At 40.9% G+C, this 14,906-nt stretch overlaps 1 protein-coding gene across 2 annotated transcripts in view; it reads right to left on the bottom strand.

Annotated features, from left to right (window-relative positions):
- Positions 1-9,508, bottom strand: part of LOC131223924 (E3 ubiquitin-protein ligase listerin) — a 172,841-nt gene extending 163,333 nt beyond the window's left edge. Inside the window, exons 1-3 of one of the 2 annotated variants that reach the window (XM_058219513.1) lie at positions 9,358-9,500; positions 9,226-9,286; positions 9,005-9,116 (exon numbers count right to left, since the gene is read on the bottom strand). In XM_058219513.1, the coding sequence (XP_058075496.1) occupies positions 9,005-9,116; positions 9,226-9,281 (168 nt within the window). In that variant the 5' untranslated portion in view covers positions 9,282-9,286; positions 9,358-9,500. Of the gene's footprint in view, positions 1-9,004; positions 9,117-9,225 lie in introns of both variants that reach the window. The other variant, XM_058219514.1, reaches the window with a different exon arrangement.
- Between the last annotated feature and the right edge of the window lie 5,398 nt (positions 9,509-14,906).

Raw genomic sequence — 14,906 nt, 5'->3', positions numbered from 1 at the left:
CGAGTGGCAATGGGACGGAAAGCCTGGCCCATTTAGGCAAAGGGCCTGGGCCACTAAACTTGGGTAGAGGGCTGGGCCCGGGCTTGAAATATAGGCCCAGTGTCTAGGCTGCACCTAGCACAGGCCAATGATGAATAGCCCGGCCCTGCAACCCTTTTGTATTCTATATATGTATTGTTCTTTTCATCACAGGTGGCAGCTAGGGGTGTACAACCAGTCGAACACTGGCTGACCTCAGCTCGATCTCCGCTCGGCTCGGTCCTCGAGCCTGACTGGGCAACTCAGCTCGGTTCGGTCAGCAGCTCGGGCCGAGTTCGAGCCAAGATCGAGCCGAGTTCGCCATTGAGGCATTTCCATAAACACCTAAACTGCAACTTCAAAAACCCATTGTTTTACAAACAGAGGCAATGGTTTTATAGGTATTTTATCAAACACCTTCTAAGAAACATAGAAACCACAAAAAAAAAAAAGGTATTTGTTTAATGTACATACCTTGCTTGCCACCGGCCAAACCTTCCTTGCCACCAACCAAACCTTCCTTGCCAACAGCCACATTTCGTTGAGTCATTTTATCAAACAGTTTGTTGAGGCACAAAAAATATTCCATTGCATTGGTCAGAGAATTCCATGGTGCAGATCTTTCCCAGGGTCACTCACTCCTTATTTTTGGTAAAAATGAGTAAGTTGGGGTATTTTGGTAAAAAGGAGTGGATGGGTATTGCCTTGTATGGAGAAAGAAGTGGTTGTACACCACTATTTAAGGGAGAGCTTGGTGGACACCATTCTTTAAGAAAGGAAGTTGGTTATTGCCTTAAGAAGAAGTGGTGATGATCGCCACTATTTAAGGAGGGGAGGAGCCTGGGAGGCCTATAAATACCCCCTCCCATTCCTCATTTGGACAAGAGACAAGAAGGAGACAAGAGGGAGACAAGAAGGGAAAAAGTAGGCAAAAGGGCGTGAAGAGAAATCCCTTGTGCGCCACTCCTTGTGCGCCAACCTCCCTTGTGCGCCACCTCTGTCTCCCTCATGTCCTAACTCCATTTATTGTGCGCCACCTCTTTCTCCCTCATGTCCTAACTCCATGTGTTGTGCGCCACTTTCAAAGGAGCATTGTCCAAAAACCTCCCTTGTGCGCCACTTCCAAAGGAGCATTGTCCAAATACCTCCCTTGTGTGCCACTTCCAATGGAGCGTTGTCCAAATATCTCCCTTGTGCGCCACTTTCAAAGGAGTTTTGTCCGCACAACCAGCTTTTGTGCGCCACTTTGATTGGATGTTTGTTCTAAAGAAGGGCTTTGTGCGCCATTTTAAAGGGGATATTGTCTTAATCCAGCGCACAACCTCCTTTCGTGGGATTAGCGCACAACACCTCCCTTTCTCCCATGTCGTAATACCCTGCTTCATGCGCCATTTCATGTGGATGTTTGTCCAGAGGGAAGGCTCCAAAGCCACTTCTTTCTCTTCTTTGTCCTGACACAAGACTTCCAACGCCATTTCATAAGGAAGCTTGTCCTGGAGAAAGCCTTCCAGCGCCACTTCTATGGGAATCATGTCCTGAAGCAAGGCCTGTGCGCCACTTCTTGTGCAACACCGTCCTGAAGCAAGGTCTATGCGCCATTTCATGTGAAATCCTGTCCTAATGCCAGGCTTCCTGCACCACTTCTCAAGAAGAATGTTGTGCACCTGAGGAACGCTCCCTGCATCACTTCTCAAGGGACTCATGTGCATCACTTTTCAAGGGAAGTGCGCTCCACAATTCAAGGGAAGTGCGCTCCACAATTTAAGGAAGTGCGCTCCACATTTCAAGGAAGTGCGCTCCACAATTCAAGGGATGTGCGCTCCACATTTAAGGGATGTTCGCTCCACAATTCAAGGGTCGTGCGCTTCACATTTCAAGGAAAATGAAGGAAATGAGAAGTATAGAAAGAGAATTGCAAAAGAAAGAAGAATCTGTCCATGCAAATGGAAGGATGAATGGAAAAACGATCAAGGCCTGTCATACAACCAAATCAAGGGTTTGAAGCCTGCATAACCTTTCCGCCTTGGCGATGAACATCAAAAGCGTCGAAATGTTGCCGAAATTGCCATCGGACTGTCTTCAATTTCATTCATTGCATTGCATTAATTGTACTCTGTTTTCAAAACCAAGGGAATCCGAGGATGTAAATGAACTCAGAATAAGATATCTTGTGATCATTGTTCTCTCATTCTTTCTTTATTATCATTGAATAAATCCCCCAAATCGAACGCATTTGTTTCTTGTTCGAAACACAGTTGGTGAGCAACATCAATGGCAAAGTAACCGAGTCACCAAACTGGTTCGATCCGATTCGAGCTAGATTCGATCCGAGTGGAGCTGGGGCCTGCTAGAACTCGGCTCGAACTCATTTTCGAGCTCAAAAAATCAGCTCGACTCGGCTCGAACTCAGCTTCGAACCGAGTCGAATCGAGCTTTTTCAAGTCGAGTCGAGTCGAGCTAACCGAGCAAGCTCGATTCATGTACACCCCTAGTGGCAGCTAGTGGGAGCATTAGAGTGCCGCTTGCATTGGCCAATTCCCCTTAGATGCTTAAGGCTAAAGCAAGGTGTACCGTAACGGCCATTACAGGACCATAGCGGCGATTATGTAACGGTAACAGTGGCAACTGTCAAACATTTTGGTGTTGTAACGGCATTACAGAAACAAAAAAAAAAGGACCTGTAACAGCCCCGCAACCGTTATAATACAAGTTATTTCGGCTTTTTCTCAAAAAAAAAAAAAAAAAAAAAAAAAAAAAAGAAGAAGAAGAAGAAGAAGAAGAAGACGAAGACGAAGGAAAGAAAGAAAGAACGTAACAACCACTATGGCCCATATCATAACAGTGATAGTGGCAGCCGGTACCACCAATACTGTTACGGAATACCACGGGCTAAAGACACTACACCCGTGTGAGACCCCTCTATTTGACTAACATGCCCTTTTTTTATATCCCCCCATACTGAGGGCTTCTTAAAAGGGATCATGTAACAGCATTGTAACCAATGTTTTCAGCATTGACGACATTGGCCGATATATTCGACGATATATCATGTATCCCACCTGTGCAATACAAAACGCACAAGTAGTGCCGATATATCCCACCTATTCAATTGGATGAGCATTCTCGATTTTCGATCCTTTTATTTATAACATGTTAAGTCCGTGTCAAATGATTAAAAATTCATGATTATTCATGTTTTACATGAAAAATAATGTATTTGGATCTTCGATTTCGAGATTTGGGGGAGATGGGGCCGATTTGCGAAAAATTGGAACTTTCCAATTTTTTGCAACTCAGTTACAATCTCTGTCCAAACACAAAATCAAACATGCACGTAACCTAATCCAGTGATTCTTGGTAATTTGGGGATGTTTAGGAAATAAAATATATTTTTTATTAAAAATTAAATAAAAATGTTTAAAAAATATTTTTATCAAAATTCCATTTTGATCAGCGATCAATTGGCCCCCATTTCAAAGTATTCAGGAGTATTTGATGAAATCATTATTAAATACACCCTAATTTTGGGATTTGAGGGAAGATGGGACAATTTCCAGAAAATGGGAGAAATTTCAAATTTTCCCCAATTTTTTTAAAATCAGAGAGGATGAGTACCAACGTTATGTTAGAAAGTATCTTCACTAGTATCATTCTACTATGACCTGAGCATGGTATTATCAGTTTGTGGAGTAGCAATACTATGCCCAGCCCCAACAAGATGGAGACGATTTTGCACCACCGTACAGCTTTGTGGGTCTGAACCACAGCCACACACATTATGCACAGGTATATTTCTAGTTTTCTACTTCTTTTGCTTTTGAACGTATTCCTTGTGTTTCCATGCATCTTCTTATATCAATAAATTATATAAAGAAACTTTGAATATACTTGCATGATCGGTTTAGTTAGACAGGATAGATTAGGACCCCATACAAAGGAAACCTATTATGCACACTTGTTTTTTGTGATGTTTTGATTTCTAAATGTAAATTGATGTCTTTATTTTTACAATCCCTGAAGTTTCATTGAAAAATTCGACTAATTTCTCAATGTTTCCCCACCACAGCGAAACATTACGTGATATAACCAAGGTGTCCCATGTGATAATCGATATATATTTGTATCCCAAGGGTACAATACATTACGGGATAACGATACAAAAAACATTGGCCATAACCAATGTTTTAAATATTGACGATATTGGCCGATACATCCCACGATATATCTTGTATCCCACTTATGCGATATGAAATGCATAGGCAGTGCCAATGTATCCCACATGTTTGATTTGGTAAGCATTTTCAATTTCCGATCCTTTTTTCTTGTTGAAATTATGTTAAATCAGTGTCAAATGATTACAAATCCATTGGTTCTCCATGTTTTGCACGAAAAATCATGAAGTTGGAGCTTTGATTTTGATATCCATTGGTTCTTCATGGTCTCCATGCTTTTTTTTCGAAATTTTCCAATTGAGACTAATTTCGAAGTATCTATGAGTATTTGATGAAATAATCATCACGTACACTCTAATTTCAAATTTTGAGTGTAGGTAGTCCGATTTGGGAAATTTTCAAAAATTTCCCCACTTTCACCCAAATTGCTTGCAATGTTGCACTCCAAACATGAAATCAAGCATGTACGAGAGCTAATCTAATGATTTGTTAAGTCCTTGTCAATTTTTAGAAAATAAAATTCATTTTTTAATTAAAAATAGTCTATTATTCAAAAATAAATATCATTTTTTAATTAAAAATAATTAAAATATATTAATTTATTTTTTTTCTAAATTTCACTTTAACCAGGTGTCAATTAAAACTAATTCCGAAGTATTAAGGAGTGTTTGATGAAATGATCATCACATACACTCTAAACATTATGCATTCAATTTGAATATAGTTGCATTAGTTCAGTCAGACAGCGCATAGCTTAGAACCCTATACAAAGGAAACCTATTATGTGCACTTCTTTTTTAAGATTGTGTATTAAGGTCTTTTTTAACATCCCTAAAGTTTCATTGAAAATTTCAACCATTTTTTCAATGTTTCCCCACGTTAACCAAAAAGTGCGATAAATTACTTGATATAAATGATATATCCCGTGCGATAACTGGTACGTATCTATATCCCAAGGACGCGATACTGATATTTCGAACACTAGCCATAACTACTATAGATAAAGACTAGCACCCAGTTGAAAAACGTATGCGCAAATTCATTTTTGTAATAGGGGAATTATTTGATACGATAGCTTTGCATGAAGATTGATAAGCACGCATTCAAAAATTACATATGAGGCATACGTTATCACAATTAAATGGACTACATTGTGGGACTTACCATTACCAAGTCAAAGCCTAAATTAGGTCGATAAAACAAATGTATTCACCAATTCATTGACACTTGTTTGTTAAAATAGGACCAGTAGGCATGTCTTTTCATTTCTACCCGTCTAATAAATGTCCACCAATCAGATAGAGAATCAAATAACTATAATCTTTGGTTTATGATAAATATAAACTAGGACCTACAATTTGGACACTTTAATTTGAATTATTTGTATTTCATGCACAAGAATCATCTATCACACTCTACAAACTATCAATTTTTTTTCTCTTAGAGGAAAATGTACAATAGTGTAGGCATAATTGGGTGATGATTGAATGTGAAGCCTTCATGTGGGGTATAGGGGACCACATGGAAGATATTCGAGTGAACGGCACACATGTCAGCCATTCATTAGGTAGTGGATGTTGTGAACATACCATTTCCCAAAATCCCATGATAACAAACGCCATGTGAGCAATGTTGTCATAATCGTTATCATATCGTAAATCGTATAGGGGTTTGAATCGTATCGTATCGTAAATCCTACAAGGGTTTGAATCATATCGTATTGTAAATCATACAGGGGTTTGAATCGTATCGTATCGTAAATTGTAAGATTTTTTCATATTTTCATAAAACATGTCATAAAAAATATAAAAATTGTATATAAATAAAATAATTTAAAGAAAAAAAAAAAAAAACACATCAATCATTCATTTTGTCATGAAAATGAAAAAAACAAAAAGATGTATCATGTATATATCAGCATGTCATAATAAAGTTCAAACAATAATCCCTTTTCCTATCTCATGTACATGTAAGTTTTCTATATAATTCAAAAAATAACATTTTTCCCATCCCCATTTACATGTATAATGCTTTATTCACGTGTTTCTATAATTCAAAACGTAAATAGAAAATCCAAACAAAATCTATTCTTCCTCGGCTGCGCCCTCATTATCCTCCTCATCACCAATGAAGTCAACATTATCAACATCATTTTCATCTTCAGAATTTGATGTCGAAATAAACTCATATTCCTCGTCTACTTCTACCACTTTCACTTTTCCCTTTGCCTTGCTTCAAATAGCAAGTTTTCGAGGACTTCCAAATAGTTATTGCAAAATTCATTATAATATAAGCTATTAAATTATTAATTAATAATTATAAGACTACATTACAGGATTAAACAATAAGAACACGAGGCATACCACGTCGCCCATCCGGTTTTGATGTGGATCTGCCTACACCTTGCACATCATCCAATCCTTCAGCAAAACATTCACCTATGTCCATCCGGGTGTTATCTGTAGGAAGTGTGGGATCCTCTTTCTCTGTGATCCATTCATCATCAGATTCCATATCTGATAAACATATAGGATCAAGCCCTTAGTCCTTCTCTCTTTACATGACGGACTTTGAGCTGGAGATTATATTTTACAAAGATAAGCGCATTCAATCCCTGTTGCTCAAGTCTATTCCTCTTCTTTGAATGTATTTGTAAGCCCGGGAACGTAATAATATAAGGCTATTAGTCACTACTCACTAGTGAATTCATAAGTTGATTAATGAATTCAATAATGTCTCATCTGCTCAAAAGTGCTCCAGTTGCGCTCACAACCAGTAGCACGATATGTCAAATTTAAAATATTACATAAAGTATACCATCAATGGGAACTTTGCTTTCTGGTTGGGAAGTGTCTCTATCATTTTCACTTCTTATTACTCTTTTCGTTCACTTTTTCTAACATTTCAAGTACCAACAAATTCATTCAGGCAAGACATCTTACGATGTCATGATGCGCCCATTCCTATGGCCATTCCTTTAATACTTCTAGTGCTCGGGAGTCTCTTTGTAGGATACTTGGCCAAAGTGTGACCCGTTAGCCCATATGTCAGTATTGTAACGAAGCAGTTGTTGCTCACCCGACACAATCGTACGAGGTCACAATTCACCCAACACAATCATCCGAGGTGAACAATTGGGGATCAGATGCAGGCAAAATTCCCGCCAACTAAGGAAGTACCACTTATTTAAATGAAGGGCAATCAAAAGTTGCATTGAGAAATAGTCAGCATTGGCACTGTAAAGAGAGGGTTTCTAGGCAACTAAAAAACGTGATGCGCCCCTGTCATCTAGTATGACGGCCCTAAAGTACAGTGACGGGCTGACGGCCCGCAACGGCTTTGAAGTTGGTTCACCTTTCTGATAGATTCATAGTCTATAGTTAGATAGAAATATATAGAATTAGCCAGATCATCTGAAGCATGAACAGAAGAACCTGTTCCGAAGGCCTAGCAAGTTAAGCAAGTTCCTTTTTTTATGGTCAAAGGCGGTCCTTTTCTTTCCCCGGACCGATGACTCGGTTGTTCAGTACTGCTAACTATTATAGAAGGATGACGTCCCCCAGGGCAACCGGTAGCTTCGGTTGTTGGAAGCAGGCCTATATAGATATATAGTTGTCTTTTAACCAATTGTTCTTCTTTGTCAACGCTACTAATGGACTAGTTGAAAAACGTAAGCGCAAGCACCCTATCACGTGATGGCTCCCGCCATTCCCCTTGAGGCTCCCGTGCCTTCTAAAGAAGCTGCTTGCCGGTTTGCCTACTTATGAAAGATAATGAGAATGGGTTATTCAAAAAGGAAAAGGTGATGAAAGCCCTCTACATTAGATTAGTAGAAGTAAAGATGTTTTGTAACGGTAACGATGGCCGTAACGGCCACCACTGTTACCTTTATGATACAAGCTATAACGGCTGTTACGGCCCCGTAACGGCCGTTACGGTCTCTCTTTTTTATTTTTTTTATTTATTAAAAAAAACCCCAAAAAACCTGTATCTGCCCCATAATGTTGATTAAAAACTATGAAAAACCTATATATGTCCCGTAATAGACCATTACGAGGCTATTATGGCCTTTACAGGGGATGTAACGTGTTGTTAATGACAATTACGAGTCATTTTTTTCCATAACGACTGTTACGGCCATTACGACCCCATAACGTGTAACAGTTGCAACCGTTACATTTACGTAACGGCCTTTACGGCACACCAAGCGGCTGAGTTAGCCTAGCCTACCTGTATATACTATAGTATAGTATAGTGTATATATAGAGAGAGAGTCACGCTCACCTGCGCACCTTTTTACATGCGTACCTTTGCACACTTGTATTGGGCACAAAATCCGAACAGTCCATGTGATGTGGCTCCCCATGACACCCCCACAACCCAACTTTCACCCTGATCCAAAACTCCGGTGGGCCATAGCAAAGAAAGAGGAGAAATCAAGGGAGGAAACTATTTCCTTTTGCCATGGCCCACCAGAGTTTTGGATCAGGGTGAAAGTTGGACCCTAGAGGTTTCATCGGGTGCCACATCACGTGGACCTCTCTCTCTCTCTCTCTCTCTCTCTCTCTCTCTCTCTCTCTCTCTCTCTCTCTCTCTCTCTCTCTCTCTCTCTCTCTCTCTGTATAGTAAAAGAAAAGAAAAGTGGGTGTAATTTTTATGAGTCTGAGATGAATGGATATACTGCTCATGCATTGATTTCGCCTGTCTTTTCGGTGTCTTTGCTTTCTAAAAAGACAAGTTTTTATTCATAATCCGAAAATAGTGAAGATGAATAATTCGCCAACTAGATTTGGGAGTATTTAAAGAAATCGCACCAGGAACGGGACAGATTCATCGTTTGAGATGGACGGATCGAGGCGAGAGCTTCCAATATAGCCTCCGAATCCAACAGGTGCCGTTCCAGAGGGTAAGAGGGACGCAGCGTGGCTGTGACAATACAGAATCATGATTCCAGAGTTATTTTTTAAAATAATAGAGAGAGAGAGAGAGAGAGAGAGAGAGAGAGAGAGAGGGAGTGTGTTTGAAGAAAGAAGACCTGCTGCTGGAAGGGCGACTCTTGCTCCTCCCTCCCTCTCCTTTCTGTCTCCCCATTCCTCCTACAAGATCAAATCTACTAAGGTTCTGCCACTAGGGCCGAGAGAGAGAGAGAGAGCGGCGGAGCTCGTACGAAAGAAACGGGGGCGAGAGATCGGTGGAGCTCGTATGAAAGAAACGGGTACGCGCTGGTGAGTCGTCGCCGCGGCCTTCTCTCGCGTCGTCCTTAAATACAATGACCACAGGTGATCCTCCCGACCCGACCACGAGCAGTCTCGGCTCTCTTTTGTTTTTTTTTTTTTTCCGTATGCCAAATTAGGGCCATCTTAAACAAGGGTTTATTATCAAACTAAACTTAATGTCTAGTTTAATAAAGTAGGTAACGTTTTTTTTTAGACCACTCACACCATCCATTTGTTTTCCAAGCTCATTTAATGTGTTATGGCCAAAAATCAGGATGATCTAACCATCAATTCGACCACATTATACGAAACAGTGGGGCTGGGAGCCACCCCACGTCAGCGTCTGCACTTGCAGGCGTGCAGAGTAAGACCACACTAGTGGACCCCACCATGGTGTATATACTAAATCCACGCCATCCACCTGTTTCTCCATATCATTTTAAGCCATGGGCCAAAAAATGAGGCAGATCTGACTTTGAGTGGGCTACACTGAAGAAAATAAATCCCTGCTGTTGAAAACTTCAAAGGCTTACCGTGGGATCCCTGTTTGTCCAAACCAGTCCCAGTCAGATCTTATTGGACTCCGCTCGAGCTGAAAAATGAGGTGAAAGGAGTAGATCATTCACACGGGGCCCAGCTTTATAGTGTATCCCAACTCAAAAATACATATATAATTAAAAAAAAAATTTGAGAAGCCACCAACGATAGGGGTTGTTGCCAGCGCCCTGGCAGGCGAACGCCCAGCCAAGGGAGGCGGATTTCCTGCGAAAGGCTTTCGCAGGAAGTTCCTGCGCTGGAAAACTGGGTGGGGCCCAGCGTGATGTTTTTGAGAAATCCACCCCGGCCATCTGTTTTTCAAGATATTTTTAGGATAACATATCAAAAGTGAACCATAACCAATACTCAAGTGGACCTCAAATGTGAGTATTGAACGTATACAGTTGAAATATTCGTGGGCCACAAAAGTTTTGAATCAGGCTAATATTTGTGTTTTCAGTTCATCCAAGTAGGAATGACGTTGTTAACGGTATGGATGTCATGTAAACATCACTTTCTACTCCAAAAAGTTTCAATGGCAGGAATTTTCCTACCCACCTTTTACTCTAGGGCGGCCCACTTGAGTCTTGGATCCTTCTCAGTTTTGGCCGTAAGTTCTAAAATGAGCTCAGAAAACGGATTTATGGGTGGATTTCTTAAAAACATCAAGTCGGGCCCCACCCAGTTTTCCAGCGCAGGAACTTCCTGCGAAAGGCTTTTGCAGGAAATCCGCGTCCCCAGCCAGGGGCGTCGGGTGGGCCCACTCGTTGGATCCCCCGTTATGTAATTATGTAGGTGACTTATCCACTCCATTAGTCAGTTTTACCGCATCATGTCAAGCCATGGGGCCAAAGATCAGGCCAGTTCGAATATCAGGCAGACCACACTGAGGGAAACATGGGCACGTGGTGGCTGTTCCTTTTTTTCAAGGACTGGGTCCTACTCGTGGGAGCCGTGATGTTTATGTGCCATCTAAGCCGTTTTTATTCATATCATGTTAGGCTAGGGGCCCATAGTTGAAGACGATCCCTATCTTAAGCGGGCCGCACCACAAGGAACTATGGGGTGGAAACCCCTTGTACTTAGAATCCCCTGGATATCGAATCCCTGAGACTTGTTTGGCCGGTCGGATTGGAAGGGATTGGATGGTATTGGAAGGGATTGGAAGTCAAATCCTGGGATTGGCACAGGCGTGCAAGCAGTCGGTGATTTGATGCCAATCCGGTATCTCAAGACAATCCGTGACATCACCATCATTACATTTCCTTTTTTTCAAGGACTGGGTCCTACTCGTGGGAGCCGTGATGTTTATGTGCCATCTAAGCCGTTTTTATTCATATCATGTTAGGCTAGGGGCCCATAGTTGAAGACGATCCCTATCTTAGGCGGGCCGCACCACAAGGAACTATGGGGTGGAAACCCCTTGTACTTAGAATCCCCTGGATATCGAATCCCTTAGACTTGGGATTTCCTTGGATTTGTGATCCCATAGGCTTGGGAATCCCTGAACATGGGATCCCTTGGATTTAGGGCACTTTTGGACTTGGAATTCCTGAATTTCTAGAATCGGATGGATATGTTTAGCACCATGTATTCAAAATCCCTATAATCCTAAGTTAACATGCATAATATGTTTGTAAGGGTTTGAATTTAATTATTAAATTAATTTTTTATATTTCTAATTAGTGTGTACATGTAATGTTGACACCATGGTTGTATTAAATCCATTGAGGCATATACTTTGCCTAAAATGATGAAATCCCAGGACTCAGATGCGCCACAAACCCAAGATCACATCCTAATGACTAATCAATAATTTATAATCGTCGATTACATCGGCAATGATTAAACGGTGCAGATCATCCTATTGATGCCAATGATAATTTGATTATTTTGGGATATCATCAATGGGTCGCGTGCCCAATAGATTGATAGCCGAGTGGGACACATGTTACACATGTGGGTTTCCATCCAGGTCATTTCCAGTGGATCCTGCCATAGCAGATGTATCTTATCCATGCCTTACATCCAATTACTAAATTTGTATGTGTAGGCTACACGGGTAGAGATGTACACGAACGAGTTAGCTTGCTCGACTCGACTCGAAAAAGCTCGATTCAAAATTGAGTTCGAGTCGAGCTGATTTTTTTAGCCCGAAAAAATTTCGAGCCAAGTTCAAGCTTGCTCGAGATCAACTCGACTCGGATCAAACCCCAACTTGAATCGAACTCAGATTGAACCCCAATTCGAATCGAACTCGGATCCAACCAATTCGGTGACTCGGTTGTTTTAATATTGATGTTACTCAGCATTGTTTGATGAAATGACTCAACAAAGTGTCGGCTGGTGGTGAAGAAGGTATGGATATGAAACAAATACCCTTGTATCTTGATTTTTATATTGCCTATTGAGTGTTTGATGAAATACTTGAAAATCGATGCTGCTGCTTTATATTTCGTGAAAAACTGAAGGTGCACTCCGTGTGATTGAGAAAATGTCGTAGAGGCTCGATCTTGGCTCAAACTCGGCTTGAACTAGGCTGAGCTGCTGACCGAACCGAGCCAAGCCGAGTTCAAGCTAAGGTCAGCTAGTGGCCAAGCCGAGTCGAGCTTGGCACAGCTCAACTCAATTCGACTCGTGTACACCTCTATACATGAGGAGCCGATGTTAGTCCAACGTGCGCCACACCACATATACCTCTATATTTATAGTGGTGGTGTGCCATTTGGGTCTCACTCTCTGTATATGTTGTGCCAATTAAGGCCGATTATCATATGATATGTCTGATAACATGCTAGTATGCTTAGCTTGATAGGACACACTGATAACATGCTTAGTGTAATGGATATCATGCCCATTTATATGCCCATACGCATCATTTGTATGCATGTTGTGAATAACGATTGATCATAGCATATGCCTTTCGGCTTGAGATATTTAGGGGACCCCATATGAGATAGGGTTGCCCCACATGATCGAGCAGTATGCGCAGGTTTGGTGTATGAATTGTATAGAATGACTCATGCATTCTATGTGTCACGATCACTTTTACACCCTAGCGACATTAGTGTTGTGACCTCCAAAGGCATATCGTGGATGGCCGATTAGATATTGAAAATATATGTTCTAGCATTAAGGCACTACTAATATCCTTGAGTGAAAGTCTTAAACCTTTGTGGTACTAGTAGGATGCTTCAATGTCAAGACCGATTAGATAACATGATCATCGAGTCCCAAATAACAGTAGGTCGCATCTCTCACTATGTCGTGGTCAATTAAAAAAGAGTATGACCTTACCGTCAAAGGGTAGGTGGCTGTAAGCTAGATTGAGTTTGACAAGCTCATGAAATGGGTCACCTATTGACGAGTCAGGTGGCATTGGCATACCACTGGCAAGGTGGATAGTGAGGTCTTTTCCACTCACTTGGTCATGCGTGCGATGGGGCGGAAGCTAGTGTTGGAGTGTACTAGACCCCAGTAATATTTTCAGTGACGAACTGTTACAATATATGGACTAGTTGGGAATCAACATGTTTATGTTGCATCTTTAGCATATAACATTCGACCACATAGGTCATGCATTGCATAGCCTTGGTGTGGCTAACATCATTCATGGACTTGACAGCTTAGCACTCCATCGTCTTTTACATTCTCTGATAACTTAGCACTCCATCATCTCTCACATTCTCTAATATCTGTTAGGGCGTATTAACAACATTGAGCTAGGGGCATGAGCCTAATCTTTTGAGTTTTGGTTATATCTTATATTTTCTTTCCAATACTGTACTTAAAGATTTCATTAGTGGATATGTGGTGATGATGTTTTGTGACTTGGGTACACTTATGCTCCTTTATAAAAGAAAAAAAACACCATGAAAATCCCCCTTGTAGGATCTTAAGATTGAATCTTGGTGTATGGGAGCTGGGAGCCGAGAATTGGGTACTACGGAAGTTGTTAGCATTGGATTCGGTGGCGGAAAATGTTCTGAGCCCGATTCCTGAGTTTGGAGCGTGATAAATTTTCTTTAACAAATCCCAATAACTTGCGGGGGTCGGTGATTTGTCCATAAAGCTAAGATTTAAGCAAGAGAAAATATTATATGACTAAACCAATTGGTCGAGTTTGTCAATCATCTCAACCGTCAAGGTTACAAATAACACTGTTTCCAGGAGGATATGGAGTTCTTCCTTGAGGCTTTGTAAACTGGTCGAAAGAGATGGTGACTCGGCCACAGCAAGATTCTTGGCTAGAGCTTGTTCGAGAGAAGAGAGGTTGTCATCAATTCGAAGCACATATTCATCAAAAGTAGCGAGAGTAAGAGCATCGCCCACCTGTGCTGGTACATGAGTGGGTAATGGATGTAAATCTGGCTAAGTGGCATCGATTACTGTAATCTCCTCTGTCACGGGTTTTTATACCCTATTTCGACCGGATCCTGCTTCAGTCAAGACTCATATGGATCACACGTGCGCGAATTTAACGGTCGAAGAATTATTCTAAGAATGTGCGATCGAATCTCAAAAGAATACTATCATGTGTTATGCACGTTATAAGAAGTAATTGTGGTGTGACCGAACTCAAGCAATTAAACTAATTGGTCAACCAGTAATTAAATCCATGTGGGTTATCAATGAATGTCAAGGGTTCAGGAATGTAAGATCATGGGAAGGATATGGAAGCAGAGTAATGGCAAAGGTAGTTATAGTAACAATTAGGTCGTGGGAAAGATCCAGAATGGCTGGATCAAGGCTATAACTAGAAGAAGACTTCAACAGAACAAATCATCTCACACCAACCCGAACAAATCAACAATTCAATTATTTTTCAATTATCTTGTCGAATTTGCATTCCATAGTGTACTCGCGGCTTTTATCAAGTAATTCATTTCCTTTAGAGCAATCATTTACTTATCGCACTTACTTGCTTTTCTTTAGCATAATTCGTAGCATAAACACAGTAGTC

The sequence above is a fragment of the Magnolia sinica genome, chromosome 13 (genome assembly GCF_029962835.1).
Source record: "Magnolia sinica isolate HGM2019 chromosome 13, MsV1, whole genome shotgun sequence".
Taxonomy (NCBI): Eukaryota; Viridiplantae; Streptophyta; class Magnoliopsida; order Magnoliales; family Magnoliaceae; genus Magnolia; species Magnolia sinica.
This window is presented reverse-complemented; position numbering and strand designations above follow the sequence as displayed.